General features: G+C 39.2%; 1 protein-coding gene across 1 annotated transcript in view; it reads right to left on the reverse strand.

The window, feature by feature from the left end:
• Nucleotides 1-14,993, reverse strand: part of TFB1M (transcription factor B1, mitochondrial) — a 29,161-nt gene extending 14,168 nt beyond the window's left edge. The window contains exons 1-5 of the mRNA XM_059828660.1: nucleotides 14,976-14,993; nucleotides 12,263-12,420; nucleotides 10,577-10,728; nucleotides 6,810-6,918; nucleotides 4,877-5,028 (exon numbers count right to left, since the gene is read on the reverse strand). Of these exons, the coding sequence (XP_059684643.1) occupies nucleotides 4,877-5,028; nucleotides 6,810-6,918; nucleotides 10,577-10,728; nucleotides 12,263-12,395 (546 nt within the window). The 5' untranslated portion in view covers nucleotides 12,396-12,420; nucleotides 14,976-14,993. The remainder of the gene's footprint in view (nucleotides 1-4,876; nucleotides 5,029-6,809; nucleotides 6,919-10,576; nucleotides 10,729-12,262; nucleotides 12,421-14,975) is intronic.
• Between the last annotated feature and the right edge of the window lie 7,082 nt (nucleotides 14,994-22,075).

A 22,075-nucleotide genomic window follows, 5' to 3' on the forward strand; every position in this document is an offset into this window, starting at 1 on the left:
CTCCTTCAAGATGAAACAAAGCTCCATAAACTCAAAATCAGATAGAAACCAAAATTTCTTCATTATTAACTGGTCTACACTTACAATATATGCAAGGAAACTGGATCTACTTTACATAAATTTAGAATACCACACAGTAAGAGCATTTAATACTTAAAGCTCAATTTAGTAATTCTCTGATTTTCCTAAGAATTTCTTAGAAAGATCATAAAAAAAAAAGTAGCCTGGACAGAGGTTTTCTACACTTTCATGACCTGGCAAGAAACACGTTCTGTGTGTTTTGCTAGCACAAACAAGATTTAAACGAAAAAAAGCATCCAGCAAAACAAGTCCTAAATGGTAAAAGGTATGACACTAACTGCAGAAATATAATTTTGAAGATTCCCGTTCTTATTTAGCGCTACCTTAACAAAAAATAAAAGATGAAAAACAATTTGCATATCTGGTAACGTGTACATCATGTAGCTTCAGATGAGAAGCCTACTCATAAAATGCTGCCATGCTTATTAAAACCATCCCAGAAAAATAAAATTAAACCTATTGCTGACTTTTTGATTTTCTTTTTTTAAACAACTCTCCTGAAAGGCAGTTTAAGTATCAGCATAGAGCAAATAAAATACTTTTAAATGACTTTTCAGAAAGAAAGCTCAGTGATTCGTTTTGCCTACATCAGCATTTAAAACTACCTTCATTATTGTTTCAGAGGAAACCTATTGAAAAAAAAAAATCTATTCACCATCATTATAATTCAGCGAAAAAAACCAGGCTGCAAAGTCTAACAATGCAATCAGATATGCACTTCCTTAACCTCTGCAGTGGAAATGAAACAGACCTAATGACAACACTTGTAGTCCTTCCAATGCCAATTCAAACAAGCCAGTCTTTACTTCCCACAAAAACAATCTAACAAGTCTCAGGCAGTTAGTTCCTGCTTCTCAGCTACAGAAGGGATTACTTAACGACATCCACCTCTAGGCAGTAACATCTTAAACCACCTTCAACCACATCAGCAGGAACATACCTGTGTATGGCACTGCTCAAGGAACACAAAAATGCTGAAAATATACTTACAGAATAGAATCATAGAATAGTTTGGGTTGGAAGGGACCTTTAAAGGTCATCTAGTCCAACCCCCCTGCAATGAGCAGGGACATCTTCAACTAGATCAGGTTGCTCAGAGCCCCGTTCAACCTGACCTTGAATGTTTCCAGGGTTGGGGCATCTACCACCTCTCTGGGCAACCTGTTCCAGTGATTCACCACCCTCATTGTAAAAAATGTCTTCCTTACATCTAGTCTAAATGTACTCTCTTTTAGTTTAAAACCATTACCCCTTGTCTTATCGCAACAGGCCCTGCTAAAAAGTTTGTCCCCAGCTAAAAAGTTTGTTCCCATACCTCCGTAACCTGACTTATTTTTGTAGGGTTTTTTCCCCCTCAGTTCTCAAAATTTTCTTTGTTCCTACTTTTAAAGTATGGATAGTATCTGAAACTGCACTAAGTAAACCATGATGGAGTTCAGCTAACTAGGTAAAATGTTTGGATCCGCTACTAAAATTTTAGCAAGCCACGAAGCAAAACAAAGACTCTGAAGCCTAACCTGGAATACAATCAAGGTGGTACTTGACATCTCCTCTAATGCTGCTCACTATCAACCACCGTCAATGACTACCTCAGGAACAACTGTTTGTTTTGTTCTTCAGTAAGCTATACCATACAATTGTGCTCTTCATAAACTCGTATTAAAACCCCATTACCAATGAATCTGCAGAATCTGTCACAGGAATTAACCTACATGAAGAATTAGACTGGCAAAGCTGACCATATAAAGGACTATTAAATGTATTTTAGTACACAAGCCACTTTCTGCAAAACAACTTTTTTTTTTTTTAGAACGTCAGTATTTATATTTAATCTATATCAGTTATGAGAACATAATGGTAATTTTTCTTCTGTTCGCTGCTCAAAAATCCAAATTATTTTCCACTTTATTAGCACCTTTTGCCTAGTGTTCCAAATAGACAGCCGTGTTAGATACAAAATGATTAAGTATTCTGCTCTTCTAACATGCCTGTCTTCTAGATATCTAACAGTTTAGCACCTCGTCTCCCAGCCTGCAGATCGTGTTGGCAGAGCAGTTCAGGCGAACTACTCTCTCTGCCCAGTTTTCTCAAAATTAGAGACTGACAAAGAGCCTTCTATTAAAACTGAAATATGACTCATTTTAATGGAAGTGGGCCAGGAAGTACCCAGCCCAGATGGCAGATTTGAGGTAAAGCACTGAGGAATTTGGGGCAAGCTGAAAATTCTTATCCACAAAGTAAGTAACAATTTTACAAATTTAAACTACAGAGAGACAAAATGATCTGCTCGACACTTAAAAGTGTCATTTTTACTGCTGTGGATATCTGGCTTTATCCTCCTTAATAGGCCTCAGAATTCAGTATATAATATAACTACTGGTTCTTATCAGCAGTTTTAATCAATGAATCAAACCATATCAGACCAGAGTGGTCTGTAGTAGTAGGTCTATACTGACATAACTCATGCCAACGTAGCTGTGCTACAAGGAAACAGAAAAGCAGGAAACTACCACCCGCAAGAAAGGCAAAGGTAGTTTCTACACCAGCAAAAACAAGCTTGACCACAAATAACAGTGTGTTGCTTTATTGTCTTACTGTTAACATCAAGTTATCTTAATTGATAATAAAGCACATGGCTCCATTCTATGACAGCATCTTACCCTTCTGCTGAGCTTATGGCATGTACAGAGACTTTATTTGATGTTTAGGCTCTTAGCTTAGAAACATCCAGTGAGGTCATCAAACTTTTGAGTATAAGACATTTTCCTTTCAAGAATATAAATCCACAGATACATAAAATATCAGTAGCAAGTTATTATCTGCATTGCACTGCTCTCTCTTTCCTGGTATTGAATATGCCTGTCTATGCAAATTACAATGGTTAACTTAAGCAACTCCAGAGGGCCAGAAAAAAGATGCAGATTTTGATTATCATCCTTTCTCCTAATCATAAAACAAAATAGTCTCTCTCAAACGACTTTTTCATTATGTCAAATCAATTATGGGAATGCAAACCACAAACTATGAACAATTTTGTCTTCAGTGGAAGATCTGTGTTTGAACAAATGTAAGAACAAGAATCAAGAGATCCCAGAATGTAAACTCAACAACTGTTAACACTGATTCACTGCATGACCTTGGACGACATACTCAATATCCTAGTGTTTCTAACTTCTCAGCATTCTAAGTACAAGGAACTTAAGAGTGCATGGTATTTTGCATCTCATTGAGCTATGCTGGGTGCAGAAGCACTATAATCTGCATGTCACCAATGGCATATGCAGCTGGTTACAGCTATATAAAGTACAGAGTGCATTTATGCTCTCACTCAGTGCTAGGCCAATTTTTTCACTGCTGTCACAAAACTTTGCATCTTAACCATCGTCACTTTGCATTTTACATCATAGTCCATTAGCCATATTTTGCAACAAGGTCTAATCTCAAATGACATGAAGTCCTTCTGGAAAACAGACCTGGATTTTTTAACGCCTGAAACCACATGAGCTCAGAAATGAATTAAGAAATCTAGTTTATTTCATACTAAGTGTTTGTCCCTGGTGTTCTCTAGAGCCACCTACTGGAAATACTTCAGTACTTGTCTTGCCTCGATTGCAGGGCTGGAGTAATGACAGCAAAACATGGGTTTCTATGACCCTAAAAAATGACAGCAGACATGCCACTTGCATATATAATTATTACTAATTTATGTACCAAAAAAAACACAGCAAAATTTTCCTATTAGAATTTTTACTTTGAAAGATTAAAATTAAAGCAACACATTTAGGTTGCACACAGAAAACCAGATATTTACAAACACTGGAGTAATTAGATGGAAATCCAGTTTTCAGACTGATGTGCAATTTCTTTTTCTTTTTTTTTTTTAAAGCAAGTGCGATGCGTCTAAGAAGCCATACTGAGATGTTGGTAAGAAGCCATACCGCTTTCAAAAATACAAAGCAAAAAGTCTTCCAGTCTCTATGTTATGATACGTTTCATGCAATGGCAACAGAAATAAACCGTTTGGTCTGAAAGCCTTGTGCAGTAAGTCAACCTAATATAAACTGATCTATAGCAGATCAGTTTGGCCTTCTTTGAGAATCTAACTATTGAGACAAAGTAAAATCTCAATTTGCTCTTGCACTTGCTGTGACAGATCTCAAATGATGCCTTTTTACACACACAAGACTGGCAGCAGTCCATTAATAATTCTGATATCAAGTCTCATTCAAAAAAGCCAGTCAGTCTCCATGGTCTTGACAAACACTCCCTGTGTTTAATCACAACTGGAAATAATGCTAACCTTCCATTTTAACTTATTTCAAGGAAGGTGCATTTTTAAAAAATTATTTTTAATTAAGAGAGCAAAGAAAATAACTATGAGTGTATTTCTTGAGATGATTGAAAAGTAAGGAAAAACAGACTGATGAAATGCTGCATGAATGACTGTGAGAGAAGAAAGATATTTAAAAAACAGAAGAGTTCTGTGGAATCTATTCATGTTGAAGAAATCAGACTTTAGAAAAGAACAGGTATGTACCTCAAGTAAATACATCCTTCCATAAGAAATTAAAAAAAAAAAAAAAAGTATGTGCTGTGAAAGGATCAGAGCAGAGGATTAACTCAACATTAAAATTCATATTTTACAGACACACAAACTAAAAATTGAACCAACTCCTTCCTGCCTTTTTAAAGCCAACTAAGGTTGGTATTGTACTTTTAAACAAAAGGTCGCATGTAAACAAATTTTTGTTCAACTCAGCATCCGTAAAATTTTGGGAAAACACTAACATCTTACCTCCGCAACTTCCTTCTGAAAAGTCAACGTCATCTGTGTCCTGCCATAAATAAAAGGTCCATCCTTTTTGGAAACATTTTCAAGCCATTTGATGATTAGAGGAGTTGAAACACTGAAGGGCAGATTCCCAATGATATGTATATCTGGTGGCTCTGTTAACATTTGATGGAAGAAAAACAACTGTCAAAAAGTTTTGGGTAAGATTTTGTCATGAAAGAACACGTAAGTAAGAAAGATACACGCGTATCAACTTAGACTTCAAATATGAAAATAATTTTTATCATGCCACGCGAAAATTATGTCTTTCCATTTATACTTGTCTTACACTGACAAAACTGTGTTACTACTCTCAGTAATTAGTTGGAAAAAAAGTGGTTAGGTTTGGTTCTCATTTACATTTGAATAAATCAGTAGCTTTCAGCTGATCAGTAGACTTCAGCTGAGCTACTCCAGAATAGCAAAACTGTAACAACAGCAAAACTACAACAGTGTTTCCATGACTTTAAACCATAACTATTAGGTACAGAGTAAATAGCCACACTCATCCTTCTGTCCAACACATTCCTCCCAGAAGCATTTTACTGAGTCTTCATAATCCCCAAAACAATCACCTAGCTCAAACTGGACAGAGCTCTCCTTTCGTATAGAGTCCTCTGAAATAAAAAGGTCTTAGAGCAAGTACAAGACTTAGCCGTAAGAAGTTATATGTATTGTTCAATTATGTATCATATCAGCATACATGTGTTGTACAACACAAAGCAGGCATTTCACTAGAGAGGCTCCTTATGTCTAAGCAGGAGTGCAATAGAAGTGGACAAAACAAAAACAAGTGTGTTGTTTCTTAGATGCTACAGCATTTAATAACATGAATAAGAGATGATAATAAAAAATTCAACCTGGTTTTCTGGCACACTTTACTTACTATGCACTTTCAAGGCTGTGATATTTCTAGCATATTCGTGATATTACACATATATCAGAGATGGCCAAGTATCTTTCTGAAACCCACCAGCCTTTCAGATTTTCATACAGCAATAATACAGAAAAAGTGTATCTTACCTCTAATGAGTTAGCTCCAAAGACAGCAATGACTTATATGTATGTTCAAGAAAGGTAAATTTTTAAAAACTGCACTACATCTTCATACATTCATTTGCTCTAGTTTTGTTTTGTAAAGCCCCTACCTTTAGCAATGAAGCAAATACAGCATAGAATTTTTCAAGGTGAACATAATGTGGCATAGTCCTTTATGTCCTAAGTCAGAAAGCAGTTTACTGTTCTTCAGGCACTGCAGACAGTGACTGTACCTTAAATTAAGAAATTTGGAAAAGGGGCCTGGGAGGTCATCTCTGATTTAACTAATAATATTGCATGTTTTAAAAGGGAGGTGAAATCTGAGTCTTATGAGAACCTCCGATATGGAAAAAAATCCCAAAACTCTGATTAGATTCTACTTTTGCCAAAGATATCCAGCTGAAACCAAAGCAATGAGAAAACTAAATTTTTGAGGACAAATTTCCTAAAAGTTTCTACTAAAGAAATTTCTGTAACTTGCTTTGAATGACAGCAGTGGTGGTTTCTGGCTTCTTCAAAAAGAGGAAGAAGCTGGGAAGAAAGTATACCATTTGATTTGCTTTTATACTTTCCAAGGGTCATTATTGCACAGTCAAGACACCCTAAGGTTAGTAACTGTAAAGCTCCTCAATATTGACTAAGGTGAGTGTCACATAAATTCCACCGTTTTGTCTTAGAAGAGGAAGATGATTCTCTGTTTCCTTCTAGAAAGGAAGTTAGCTTGTCTCTTTCTTCTTACCTTCGAAATGTACCAGAAGAGAGTAACACCTGTACTGAGTAAACTCCAACTGTATCATCACCACACTTAAGACTAACTCAGAAGCCTTAAAAATGAAATAAACCAAATCTAAATACTAACCGTCCTCCCAGTTCTTTTTTAAGTGCTTTGGAAAAGCCTTCTCCATCTTATATGTCAGAATATCTCCATGAACAATGCGCACTTTTCCTGGAGCTGCTTCGGATAACATCTGTTCGTAAGCAAGCAAGCAGAATCCCCAGTGAGTATTAACCAAACTGATTTCCAGTTTCAGCCACAGCAGGAATGAAACCATTGCTATATATTTATCTTCAATACACAAAAAAGCACAATAGCAGTTAAAACTGAGCACTGCTATGACTATTTACTTCCAAAAAGCAAACACTAATGAAAAAAGTTTAATGTGTGATTCTGTAAACACATACTATTCACAGCTGTAGAATTCTTAATAGGGAATTTAAACCTGAAAAGACTGCTAAGAGTCTCTTCAACAAGCACAATTAACACAACCCGGCCCACTAACAGGACCCCACCTGATTTAAGTAATAATGCAAGCAGCAGGTTTTGAAAAGTTTTTAGATCCATCACCTATGGAAACAAGGCTCATGTTGTTTATTCTGTGTCCCCTGCAGCTGTAGGGTCTATTATCCAATTTTAGCCATATGTGATACAAGGCTGCAGAAGTATTCAGTCGTTTTTAATTTTACATAAAAAAGGGGGAAAAGATTCTCTTAATAATCACTGTAGTAGTCTGAACTCACACCATTAGAAACCAAGGGGTTCCCAAAATGAGGGAATGAGTACCAGCAGTAGTAGAGAAAATCTCAAAAATTTTTATCTTTTTAAACATTACAAAATCTACTCTGTTGCCAACTTCTCTATCCCACTTCTGCAGCTTATCTAGTATTTAATAAAGGCTGAAATGCAAACTCAGAACTAGCTGTAGTTTGATGACCAATTCTTTCATTTCTGGTGTCAGTTTACACAATCAAAATTACTTAAGCTTTTTAGCATTGTACTAATCTTTTCTCTTACAGTATGAAACTATGCACAAACAGCACAATTCAAAAGCAAAGTCAAATTTTACAAAGATGACATTTAGGTATATTTATTGTTCCTAAGTTGGAATAATGAAAAATGGCTTAAAGAACAATTTTGCTTTTGCACAGAAATCCAAATCCATAAACAGTTAAGTGCTAGTGGCTTCACTGCTGAAATAAACTGCTCGCCATTGTTAGTTCCATCTTCAATCTGAATCATGTTTATATGCTCAGGGGCACAAACAGCTTTTACAGGTCTCTGAGCCAAAGGGAAGTGCTGCTTTCTCACACTGTTCACAGAATATTTGCACAAAATTTTTTTGAGTAAAAGGTTTTTTTACCATTAAAACAGCTAAATTTTGTGTAGAGTACAAAAAAAAAGCTTAACTAAAAGCTAAGTGTTCCTACATGTTTTAAGTATAATTATTTCCAAATAGAAAAAATAAATCTAACCCCAACTCCAAACCACTTAATGGCTTTTTCAGCATTACACTAGCAATTATATGGCATATAAATTCACTAATCTGCCATGATTTGTCAAATCTTTCTTTGAAGCTGTTACAAATGCTATAAGAGGATGAAAGATAATGTATGATCAAGTTAGAAAATAGCCTAAGAGGAAGCAGACAGCTGCCTACACAATAATGGATTATTAACAAATGTTATAGTGTTTTTTAATAATAGTTTTCATGTCAAGAGGAGTTTGGGGGTTTTTGAGTATCACACTTCACATAATTGAGAACTGCATTTAATTTGTGAACAGAAAATCAGCTGTATATTTCCAATTTGAAACAAAGACTCAGAAACCCACTGAAACTTTCTCCATTTTAACGCCAATGTGTGCAGCTAACACAGCTACAGGAGCTCTTGTGCACCAAGCACACAAGCCAAGCGATTCTCCATCATACAGATCCTCTTGTTCTTCACACACAATGAAAAGGGCATGAAGAAAACATAAAGGGCATAGTTTAAAAAATGAAATTATGTTCCTGGAAGAATTCTATATTCAATCCATTCTGGCTGAGAGCGCCCTTTCTCTCCTCATAAATCTTTCCAGCCTAACAACTATTAGGGCATATGGCATAAGGAGGCTGTGATTCTTTAAGCACAAGACAGAACTGACAGACTCTCAGCTTGTGTAAACTGTTACTCTGTACATGTAGGTTCTTCACTATATTCCAGTTTTGCAGTAAAGAGGATCCTAACTTCATTTTTGTGATAGAGACCACAGCGTGAAAAAGTTAATGAAAAATGTACACTTTACATCAGTGATTTTGTAAGTATCCAAAAAGACATTTTTAAGTAATAGTCCCCAATTGTTATTTTAATCTCTGACATTTTCTGTTATTCAAATCTCAACCCTTTTATAAGCATTTGGTTTTGATAGAGCTTTTAATGGGAAACCAAAATAAAAAAGATATTACAACCCATATTATCACAAAAGACTCATTCTGTTATGTATCATCTTACTTGGAGGGAAAAAACAATAGCAAACTTAACAGTAATGGATGCAACATATTTCTTGTTCATCCACATACACTGTTAACTGAGTTATAGCACCTTTATATTCAATAACCTCATTCAGACATATTTATTTCTACTGTGAGGAGGTTGCTAATTAGAACTAATGACTAACATTAATTCACTTGAATAGTAAATATAATTACATATCAAAAGCTCATAACAAACCCTGAAAAGTATACTTTTATTCAGAGAAATCTGTTGTAGTGGCTGTGTTTTAGAAGACCAGAAGAATTGCCTAAGTACTTAAAAAACTCTGTTAACTGAAGTAAGTATCATTTAATCTCGAATTCTCTCCAATCCCAAAACAGTTCTTAAAATCTAAAACAAAAATGCAGATTTGCCACCACTCAAGAAAAATGAAAACATTAAGTTTCATACTTCATAAGGTAAAGATGGCATACTGTAAATTATCAATGGCTAACCTTACAAAGACATAGTTACATGCAGTTTAAGGACATGCGCAGTTTCATTCGTATCTTACATTACTATTGTCCTACAAAGAGATGGTACTAGTTCTCAAGTGAACTATCTATTTATTTTCATTGCTGATTTACTACAGAAGACACAGTGCAATGTAACAAAAGCCCGTTGAATTGCTATGATTTGAGGTTGTAGAGGCACAAGGCAACAGGCAAATCTAAAGAGATTTTGGATTGTTTTTCTTGCTAGTTTTATGCAGCCAAATTCCATAAACATGGAAACTTATTAGCAACACAAGTAGATGATATCTGAAAAATGCCACAATGACTTTTGAACTTATACCAACTTCAAAAGAAAGGAACAAAAGTTTAAGAGTGTTTTTTTTAAAATGTAAAATAAATGCTTGCTTTATTCTTCTATATCTGGATGTTAATCCACCTTGAGATATATTAACTGGAGATATACGTTCACAATTTTGTAACCTTTAAAGCATAAATATTAGGATTAAATTCAAAAATAAGACCAAAGGACGTTACATTCACCCTTCCAACTACTATTTCACCTGCATGGACAGACCTTTAAAGTGCCTGAAACATCTCAACCTGAAAAAACCAGGCAGGCCTCATCCTTAATTCAGTTGCAGGATCAGGTCCTGAAGAGACAATGGGTGTTTAAATGAAAAGGCATATGAGAAAGCAGGACCAATTCATTGCTATACTGTGTATTTTCATGTTCAAGTAAATGATAGCTCTGATTTAAGCCAAAGAAGCAAACCTATTTTCAGTGCTGAGATCTCAACAAGACACTTGGAACCTTTCTATGTTCTTAAAATGTTCTTATTCAATATTGTGGATACATTTATACAAACTATTCTCCAGATGGTACCTGCAATCCTGGAATAAATCGAGCATCTTTTTCAACTAAAAGGAGTTGTTCAACACCAGCCCTGAGAATGGATCTGGTAATTCCTCCTGGCCCAGGGCCCACTTCGCAAACATAGGCATTTTTCAGCTGGCCAGCTTGTCTCACTATCTTGTCTGCAAGACACAAAGAACATACTAAGCCTTTATTCTCCAAAAGATTCAGCCCACTAAGATAAACTCATTGTTTATTGTCAAAGCACAGGTGTGCTTATCTCAGAACAGACACAAACAGTGACACATCTCAGTTAAATGATCACACGCCTTCTAGACTGCACAGAATTCAGATTTGTTTCATACAAGATACGAGCAATTGTTTAAAAAACACTATTTTCAGTTTAATATACGTTGTTGCTCATTACAGAATCAAATAAAGAGACAATATTATTTCTCATCTGTAAACTAGCAGTACTATCCTCCTCCTGCAAGTAAGCACTCGTATTCAACATCCTAAAGTCTGACAACTTATCCTTATAAAAGTATTTCACTATAGCACCTCTGTTTCAAGGAAATTTAAGAAGGAAAAAAGATACAGTGAAGCTCTACCAAGACTACAATATGGATAGAGCAATTTTATGAGGGAGGAGCTGGAGTAAAGTAAGGGCTGGAATACAGGCAACTTGTAGTTATAGAAAGTGGGGCAGTTGAAAGATGAGGAAAAATACCTGTACACAAGTGGAAGGATACAACACTGGAAGGCATTACAGCCAGGAAAGAAAACAGATTAAGGATTGAAAAAAGAATTTAAAATGTAGCTAATAAAACCAAGAGATCCTTAGGAAGCATGGAGAGAAGGATGCTGAGAGAAATTATGCTGCGCACTGCATAACTTCTTAAGTAGGCAATAAAAGTAAGAAATATCTAAAGACTTGTCTACTTGTAAGGTTTTACTAAATGCATGCAGACATTTTTATTCCAGGGTAAGAGTCTAGTTACTCAGGAAGCGGAACTGAGTTTCATGTTCACATCCTAAATCTTTATCAACCTGAATCTTCAAATATAATCAAATCATCACCTACATGAAACTGGCATTGCATTTATTACTGCAAAACCCAGACACCACTAGGACAGTAAAGAAACTCAATACGGATTGAAGAGTGCCAGCTTTGTCACCCATTGCTGACATGAAGCTGGAGAAAACAGAATTGTTCAGAACAATGTAACTGGTCCAAATAAGCCAAAACATTTCTGATAAACTGAGACAAATGACCTTCCTAACCACAGTATATAGTAAATTAAACTGCACAATGAGTTACCCTACTTTCTACGATAGATAATAATCTGAAAAAAATACTCATTTTTGAATCAAACTTATAAACTATAATAGTACTTGGATGGTAAAAGTACTACTAAGGCTTGGATTTTTCTATTTCAATCAATAACCCATATTTTATATAGGAATATAGTTTCTACCTAAACATTGCTCTATAATTTATAAAGGAAGACATTTTCTAGGAATTTGCAATTCAAACCAATTTGTCTAAGCTAAAACTACTTTTAAAAGAAGTCTTTAAACTTTTACCATTGAGCTGCCATTATTTTGACAGATGTCATCATGCAAACATCATCTCCTTAGCTAGAATCTGGATTCTGAAGAAAACCAGGATACATGTTTTATAGTAGCTAAAAATATTAGAATAAAATCTTTAACCTGTCAATCGCAAATCCAGTAGAAAGTTCTGGGAAAGTTGTTTCTGTGCTTTCAGGCGAAAGAGTTTAATAATCTCTCCAACAGTTGGCAGGGGAGGCAGATGGAAAGCTGCCACCTTTCCTGGAACAGCCATAAGACAAAACTCTTGTTCCTTTCTCCTAGAAAGACATTGAAAAGATGATTCTAGTGCATGCAATAAATTCTAATATACTTAATATTAAAAATGCTACTAAGTGTACAAACCAAGACATGAGTTACAAATCATTACACAAGTACTAAATTCGAAACATCAGTTTTTTGACTGTTGTATGCAGTGCTTATGCTCAGCATGTATTTGTGGGATTTGGGCAAGTCTTGTTTTGTAGCTTCGCCAAAACATCAGGTAAAACAAAACCCTCTAATGGTTGTTCAATGTCAATCCTGAATTACTTTAGAAAAGAATCAATAAGGATAATCTGCTTGAATTGATGGCATCACATGAAGACAGAATATATTCTAATTAAAGTGTCCCTGAAGAAGAACTAAAAGATTTCTTTATTACTCATCACCTGCTTTTCTAAGCAGAGATAATGATAGGAATCCCAAGTGTAAACAATGGCATTAACTAATTAAAAAAGAAAATAAAATTACAGAATCACAGAATCACTAAGATTGGAAAAGACCTGTAAGATCATCAAGTCCAACCATCAACTAACACCACCATGCTGACTAAACCATGTCCCACAATGCCTCGTCCACACATTCCTTGAACACCTCCAGTGATGGTGACTCTACCACTTCCCTGGGCAGCTTATTCCAGTGTCTCACCACTCTCTCAGTAAAGAAATTTTTCCTAATATCGAGTCTAAACCTCCCCTGGCACAACTTGAGGCCATTTCCTCTTGTCCTGTCCCTCGTCACTTGGGAAAAGAGGCCAACACCCACCTCTCTGCAACCCCCTTTCAGGTAATTGTAGAGAGCAATGAGGTCTCCCCTCAGCCTCCTCTTCTCCACACTGAACAACCCCAGTTCCCTCAGCCACTCCTCATAAGACTTGTGCTCCAGACCCCTCACCACCTTCATCGCCCTTCTCTGGACACGCTCCAGCACCTCAATGTCCTTCTTGTAGTGAGGGGCCCAAAACCGAACACAGGATTTGAGGTGCGGCCTCACCAGAGCCGAGTACAGGGGCACGATCACCTCCCTACTCCTGCTGGCCACACTATTTCTGATACAGGCCAGGATGCCGTTGGCCTTCTTGGCCACCTGGGCACACTGCTGGCTCATAGTCAGCTGGCTGTCGATCAACACCCCCAGGTCCATTTCTGCAGGGCAGCTTTCCAGCCACTCATCCCCAAGCCTGTAGCGTTGCATGGGGTTCTTGTGACCCAAGTACAGGACCCGGCACTTGGCCTTGTTGAACCTCAGTCAGCCTCGGCCCATCGATCCAGCCTGTCCAGATCCCTCTGCAGAGCCTTCCTACCCTCGAGCAGATCAACACTCCCGCCCAACTTGGTGTCGTCTGCAAACTTGCTGAGGGTGCACTCAATCCCCTCATCCAGATCATCGATAAAGATATTAAACAAGACCGGTCCCAAAACTGAGCCCTGGGGGACTCTGCTTGTGACTGGCCGCCAACTGGATTTCACTCCATTCACCACAACTCTCTGGGCTTGGCCATCCAGCCAGTTTTTTACCCAGCGAAGAGTGCACCTGTCTAACCCACGAGCCTCCAGCTCCTCCAGGAGAATACTGTGGGAGACAGTGTCGAAGGCTTTGCTGAAGTCCAGGCAGACAACATCGACAGCCTCTCCCTCACCCACTAGGCGGGTCACCTGCTCATACAGGATCAGGTTGGTCAAGCAATTCTTTCAACTTTCAGCATAACAGGACAACACACGTCACCTCTCTCTGCTCGCACCCGCCAGCCCCAGCCCCACCGTTACAGACCTCGGGGCCAACTCGTTTCAGCACCACGTGCTCACCGTTTGGGAGCGGGGCCCGCCACACGGCGCTGCTGCTTTCTGAGCTACAGCCCGACCCGCAGCGGACTGTCTGAGGAGAGGCCGCCTTCTGCACTTTAGGTCTTAGTGCCCTCACTGACAGGGACCGATGAGGGCAAAGCCGTGGAGTGGCGAGACCAGCGGGCAGGAGGCGCGGGTCAGCGTTTATCGCACACGCCATTTGACAGCGGCTGATGCGCCGGGGGCAGCGCAGGGCCCCCTGCTACGGGGAGCAGTGTCACCAGCGGCGCTCACACCGAACGGAGCAGGAGCCCCGCCTCTCACTCAGGCAGCAGGGGCGGCCCGGCCATCCCCCTGGCGGCAGGAGGGCCGCCCCCCCTCGCAGGGGGCCGAACCCCACCGCCCTGCCCGGCGGCCTCAGCCGTGGTGGCCCACGACCCCGCCAGCGCTCTCGCCTCGCCCGCCCCGGGCTGGGGTTCGGGGAGGCCCCGCCCCATGCCCCACCCATTGGCCCCTCCCCCCCCGGACCGGCGCCGTAGCGCGCATGCTCCCAGTGACGCCGACCGGCTACGCAGGCGCAGAAGCTGTCAGTGTGGCTGGAGAAGTGGGGACGCGCAAGGTCTAGGGGAGGGGAGGAGCTGAGCCGGGCGCCGCGCGGAGCTGCCGCAGGGGCCGTGGCGGAGGCGCCATGCGGCCGCACACACTACTCCCTCTGCTTTTGCGAAAAGGAAACCTCCGAGTAACACCCCAGCAGCGGCGCCGTTCCTTACGGTGTAGAGTGGGAGCTAACCCGGAAAAGGAAGTGCTTCTCCTCTGCCCTGGCGCGTCCCCTAAAAGGAGCATGCGTTTGTTCAGCGCCTTCATTGGCTCAGTGTCCGAGGGAGGGAGGGCCACGCATGCGCCAAGGGATGGGTAGGGCTCCCACCGCCGTTCCGCGTGCGCATGCGCGGTCGGAGGGTGGGGGTGATGTTCTGGGTGGTGTTGACGCGGTCTCTGCCTCCTTGCAGTTCCAGGGGTTAAGGGAGCAGCGCTGCCAGCTCGGGTCGGCTTCAGAGGCTTTTCCGCGCACACAGTATAAACCTTGCAGAAAGTTTTCACTTGCCTGCTGCTCCCGTGGCTGCCAAGGAGGGTCCCTGCGGCGTCCACGCGGGAGGCCCCAGAGCAAGGCCCCAGTGGAGCTGTAGGCGCTGCTGGTGGGGATGGGCCGCAGTTGCGGGTCTGAAGCGGCAGTGACTGGGTGTGTGTTACCACGCAAAGATGATTATAGGCAATTAAAAAAAAAAAAAACCTGTTGGCAGTCATCATTGTGGGTTAAAGTGTAGTTTACCTATTCCTGTGGTAACCTGATTTGTTTGATGCTCTTTCAGATAGGTAGAACTGTTACCTGCAGGCTCCAGGAACAGGCATGGGGGTGTTGATGGTATGTTTTCAAAACATGTGGGGTAGAACGGGAATGCAGGTTCACAGATTCACACATCGGTCTGGGATTGAATTAGACTACAATGGAGATGTGGTTTGGTGGTTTTTTTTTTTTTTAATGTAAGCCAATTTCTAGGCCATATTTCAGCTAATCTGGATACTGCACAAATGTCTGGTTCTGCTCATTTTTTTGTATCTAGAGGTGAATTTTAGAGTGTGATCAGAACCTGTATTTCATTTCCTTTGGAAATATGAATGCTTTTATGTTTCTGTATATCTAAGCTTTTCCAACTGGAGTCATACAACACATATGTCTTGATCTGACTGGGAAATTAGTGTTGAAGAAACCGATTTAATGATAGTGTTCTTATGAGTAATTACATTATATAAACTTAGCAATTGCATGTTGCAACAGAATTTTAGCCACAATATACTGTACCAACGTATAAGTGCATGTGTTCATATATATGTGCATGTATATTTATATCTATGTATATATTCTTAAAACATTGTCCAGTTTTACTCATCCTAAAATTCACTGGTAGCATCAGAAGCCATTTTGGCAGAGTATTTCTGCAGTATCTTTTGTCACAGTGGATTAAGGAAGTTCCCTTCTCCACAGCACTTTTGAACTACTGTTGGATTTTAAGGTTCTTTTTCCATTTTGCCTTTATAATTCTGTGCTTGATGATTATTTTGACAGTGCAAGTGAATGCTAAGAAGATGTTTCCAGAAAGCTAAACAGTTGCTAAAAAGCCACAGATAATCAAGGGTACTGTGAAGTAGATGAAAGAAAATGAAGACATTAAAGGATTTGCAAAAAGTAATTCCTCACTCAGGATAAATAACGGGTGTAATTCTAAATAGCTTTGTGCATTAGACGTAGCTTCTGCTATCAGTAGCCTGTTCTAGTTAAATAATAACAGCAGATGCTGTAATATATTGTAGTGTTGTCCTGTGAAGAATTATGTGGAAGAAGGTTAATACATAATATCTGCATTAATATCTCTTTACAGATGTGGGTTCAGTCGTGTTCTGAGATCAATCAAGTTTATCACACTTGAAACCTATGCATGTGAGATAAATAATACATGTGTGAATGTTAGTGGAGTCAACAGGAGAGAGAATATAATGCGAAGGGGCCACATTTAAAGAAAAATGAAAATGGATCGAATTATGCAGTCATTGAAAACATAGGGAACTTTGCAATTGGTGTCAGTAAGAAAGGGAGCTGGCCTAGGGTTTATTGTTTACATACAGTGGAATATTGGAATAAAATGTCATGGTCTTAGTCTTATCTGAAACACCGGAGTTTTGAGTTTGTGAGGTCTTAATATATATATTGTCTTAATATATATATAGTTTGAATTTTAAGTAATGATAAATGAAATATAAAATACAAGCTCCACCTGTTGGTGAAAATGCGGGATTTCAAATTATATTTTGTTACTTCACCCAATTCCAAAAGGGCTTTATGAGAAAGTTATATAATGATGCTTTTTCTACTTAAAATCTGAAGAAATTTGGAGGAATGTGGACTGGGTCTTAGGAGGAGCAATTGTTAAAATGGCATCGAATGAATCAGCTTTATGACCGGCTGAGGCATCCAGGCTATTTTAACTGTAAAGCTAAAAAAGATGCCAGTTTAAAAGTTTTTCTCAGCACATAAAAAAATGTTATGTCAGAGCATTGTTTTAATAATGCATTTCATACTTGATTGTCACCAAGGCTGAGCTTTTTCATCTCGCAACCTCAAGTCTGCTCAGTCTTTGTATACAAATATTGTTCTGTCATAGTTAAAGTACAAGCTCTTTCTTGATTAGATGCACATACAGAAGTTATCAGGTATTTCATGTGGCCATAACTCTTACTGTAATAAGAAGAAGATATAATAGTTTTATACTTAAGTACTTGAAAGAAATGCAGCAATCTGTGCTAATAGGTCTACTTGTAGAAAAATTTTGGTAGAAAAATCACTTGGTAAAATAATAATTTCAGTTTATAGTTGAAACGTTTTCCAGACTCCTGAAGTTGCTATAGGGGTAGTAGTGTATGGGTTGGAGGGTCAAGGTGGCCCCTAAAACTCATGAAGGGAAAATGGATGAGTTAAGCCTTAACTCATCACATCATCTGGTCATTACTAGAAGGTGTTTCCAACTAAGTCTTACATATTCCGCAAGAGGAAAAGTGAGCCTTCCCACCTTTCATCTGCCTATCCCAGCCCTTTTGTTCCTCTGCAAGTTATGTAGGGCCTGCAGGAAGAGGACTTCCTTCTTAAGGTCCTAGCAAAGTTCACAGAAGAAATGTGAGAAAAAGAAACTGGAAGGAATTTTTCCGTTCCAGTGAATGCCTGACACCCACTCTGTGACTCTCCAGCCTCTTAATGGAAAATGTTTTCTCCGTTGATATGTTGGAATTGTCACTGGAAGATGTTTCTGATTATGTAACTTAAGGTCTGCAAGAAGACGAATAAGCTACTGGAAGATCTTTTGCATTACTGTAGCTATCATGACATCTCTCAAGCACTGCCATTGTTAAGAAGGTGGCCTTCTAATGGCCTACATGCTATATGTGGCAGGTTTGGTTTCCAGAGTTCAGTGTCCAGAGGAGAACCTTGAGGATTTATTGTCGTGCCACAGACAAGGCAGTGACCTGTAAGTGGGGAGATAAAGATTTTGTTCCCAGCTGTCCCAGTGATCTGCTGTGTGATCGTTGGAAGATACTGTGCATGCCTCTGTACATTCACTGCCTTATAGCTGTCTTACCTGCTTTGAATGTAAGGTCTTTGGTGACAGGACTGACTTTCTGGTATTTGTGTAACAGCAAAGGGTTATGAACACCACGGTCAGGACAGTCCTTAAGTATGTAGGAAGCTGCTGGAATATGGAGAGCACTACCATAAAGAGCAATAATAAAACTTTAATGACCCCTCAAGTTAGATTTTGGGCAACTACATTTTGATGCTGGAGCTCGGCCCAGGAATCTATTAAAGAAGTTTTTAACCTATTTTCTTTCCTTCCTCCAGGGTGAGAGCACTTGACAAAAAATAAACAAAATAACACAGAATTTTGGAATGCTGGTGAAGTACTTTATTTTGAGAACGGCAGGAATCCACCATCTGACTTATTTCATCATTCAATTGTGTCTTGACCTTAAGGACAGAGCCTGCTAATTTTGAAACCAATGAAATGTTCAGCACATTTTCCACAGATCAGGTAGATGCCAGGGAAAGATAAACAGGGCATCTGAAGCAGCTCAGGTTCAGGTCCTGAGATCGGTTGTGCAGAAACACCCTTATGGGATCACTTGGAGTTCTTTTCTTGACTGCAGCTTAGGTTCAGGTTCAGCTGCCAGCATTGCAAGGGTTGAAACCAAAGTTGCGGACATAATTTTGAAAAAGCATGTGCACCAGTGGAAAGTTTCTACAGTAATCGTGGAATTTCAGTGGGAATTTCAGTTTTTAATTTTACAGACTTGCTGAGCTCATTCATAGATACTAATTATTTACTGGTTCTATGTTCAGGTTGTTACATCTTAAAAATAACCCCTTCTAAAAGGAAGTATAATACCACTGACCTAAAATGATTGTGTTGCTTGGGGTTGTTGTTACTAGTTTTATGTTATGGCATCGTGTTGTAAAAAACAGGGTTCACGCCATGCTTTTGAAATGCCACACGCCACTCAAATTCTGAGACAGAAAAATCTATGTGACAATTATTTTACACCAACTTCAGGTAAATAAGATGACAAGTTGTAAATGGCCAGATTGCTTTGGAAAATGATAAGGAAATGTAACCCCCAAAAGAGGTTAGATACAGAAAATTTTTCATTTTCTACCCTGCTGGAAGTATTTTCATACCACAAGGCCTCTATTCTTCACTTGTTCTCAAAGACACTGTTTTCTATTGTTTGTTAAAATAAAATGTTTATTATTTCTATTGCACTACCTCATAAGGATCCTAAATAGATTGTAGGAGCCCATTGCACCAGGCACCGCACAAACAACACAGTGACTGCCCTCCCTCAGGAAAACTTCTGTGACCAAATAAAATGCTGAAGAAAATAAATTAGCAAATGGGAAAAAGTTTAAGTAAGATAACAGCAGAGAGATGTACATTTACACAGTCACAGCAATTTTAGAAGTCGCAGGCTGCAGAAAAGAGCAAAATTGTCATGAAACATCTTCAGTATTAACTCTGTAAGAGGATCTGTAGGATGTTTTCTTGGTCTTTGATGGTGGAGGCAATGCATTTTAGAATACCTTTTTTGAACTAATGTTCTGCTCAGTGCAATGGTTACATTCAGTGTGAAATAAAACAGAGTATTACTACATCCATTTCTTCCCCTAGAGCAAAACAATACAGTTATGGGGAAAATCTTCCTACTTTTGTCAGTCTACCACTGTGGATTCATCAGGCCACATTATGATCAAGAACAGTATTTTCCTTGTTACCACTTCAGTAATGTGTAGCAAAAACTAAACACTCAAGGAACAAAGACTTCCCATTAACAGAAAATCTGGCAGAAATTTCTGTCCAGACTGCTGAGTTCTTTACTAACATAACTCAGGAAGTACAAAGATCCATGGCTTTCAGTATTGCCACAGCAGATGTCTAAAAATTATTACATTTATTTTAAAACATTAGAATTTCTTTTAATGCTTCATTCTTCTGATGTGCCTTTTGATTTGTGAGCCATTTAATCTATTCGGGTCACATTGTCAAGCTCTAGTCATAGCCATCCACAATAGAAAGTTTATTTTTAGTTGACAATTTCGATTTCCAGTTGATCATACCATTCTAGGTGCTAAGGCATTTAGAAGAAATATCAGTTAATGCAAAGTTCGGGGTAAAATTTTAGGACTGCCAGGAATTAGGAAAATAGAGACTACTCTCACTTAAGTTATCTGCTGGCCTTTGTAGAAACGGGGATTTTCACGCTGCGAGTGCGACCCAAAACCACAAACCCTGACTCAGCACTGCAAGTCACTGCACCATTATCACCCATTTATCATTGGGAATTTTACAGCATTGTGACACATTGGTGTTTTAGTGAGCTTGGTCTTGTTCACCCAACACCCAAGTCTCCACCTTGGAGAATGTTCCCATGAGTGTAACAGTTGTTTGCATCTTAATTAGTCTCTCTGGCAGAGTGTTTTCAGAATTGATGTTCCAGTGTTAAGCATTAAGTATCCCTAAGTTAGAAATTGAGAGTAAAAGCTTTCTCACTACTTGCAACAGCTCCCACAAAGAATTTCATTAAAGGTATAGCATACCATATCAACTGAAACCCAGACTTTCATACTCGATTGTGTATCATGAAAAATGAACACAAAATTGCATGAACTTCTGAGAAGCATATGAAAGACTTACTATCACACAGGTAACGGTGTTCATCACCACACTGTGTCACCATCTATGCCTCCTGTGCAACAATCTAATTTATGGTCTTGTAAAATGCAGCCACGGACAGGAGAGCAGCACAGAGCCTTTGTGTTCCCCATGGGGGGAGATCACAAAGCAGGCTCTGTCCCTGGGTTTTCCTTTCCTGCTGCCACATTTTCTGCGGGGCAGTTTGAAAGACGTATGTTTACCTCATCTGGACTTACTGGACAATGTGTTAGAGTTAGATGAGGTCCTTGAAATCCTCCTTCTTCTGTGCTTCCGTCAGGCAAAACAGTCGCTGCCTGATCCTTCAGAAATAAGCGGCACGCTGTTGTAAGTGCCTAATACCTGTGGTGGGTTATTTATGCTCTCAGAAGAAGTGATATTCAAAAAGAGTGCAGAGAGGAAACCTTTTAGCTTCAGTTCTCTAGCTTCTGTCTTTCAAGTACAGAGGTGGGAGAGGAGTCTGCGAGCTTGAGCACAGAGGGATTTCTGTCTTCAAACTGCTGGAAGGGGGTTTATAAAATGCAGAAGGCAGAAATTTCAGGGCATGAGTGTTGGACCAAGCTCTCTGGCCACTGGGTGCCACTCTTGTTCCACGGCGAGTGAGCTGCACAGTCTTTAGCAAGGAACAAAAAGTTTACTGTATGTCCTTATGTCGAGTCAGGCTGCCAGAATACGAATGCTGTATATTCCGCCCAGCAGAAGTAAAAAGCAGAAGGTCAATGATAGACGCTTACAGTAAACAAGAAGGGAAGATTTAGCAAGCAATATCCAAGCCGCAAAACCTGGAGGTTCAGGTTTACTGAATATAACACATGAAAGGGTAGGTTGTTAATCATAGTTGCTCTGCTTTTTGGGAGCTAGGTCAGAATTTGTGTTTTGCTAAGAAAAGGGTAAGAAGACTGATTCAAAAATCTATTTTGAAAAGAAAGCATTTCATTAACTGTTAGATTTTAAGTGAGCTCTTCCGTCTAATGCAGCTGGTACAATAAAATGTAGTGCCTCTGTTTGAACCTTGGCTTATCTATATCGTTAGGGTGCTGAGCTACCACAGCATTCTGCCC

The sequence above is a fragment of the Gavia stellata genome, chromosome 2 (assembly GCF_030936135.1).
Source record: "Gavia stellata isolate bGavSte3 chromosome 2, bGavSte3.hap2, whole genome shotgun sequence".
In the NCBI taxonomy this organism is placed as follows: Eukaryota; Metazoa; Chordata; class Aves; order Gaviiformes; family Gaviidae; genus Gavia; species Gavia stellata.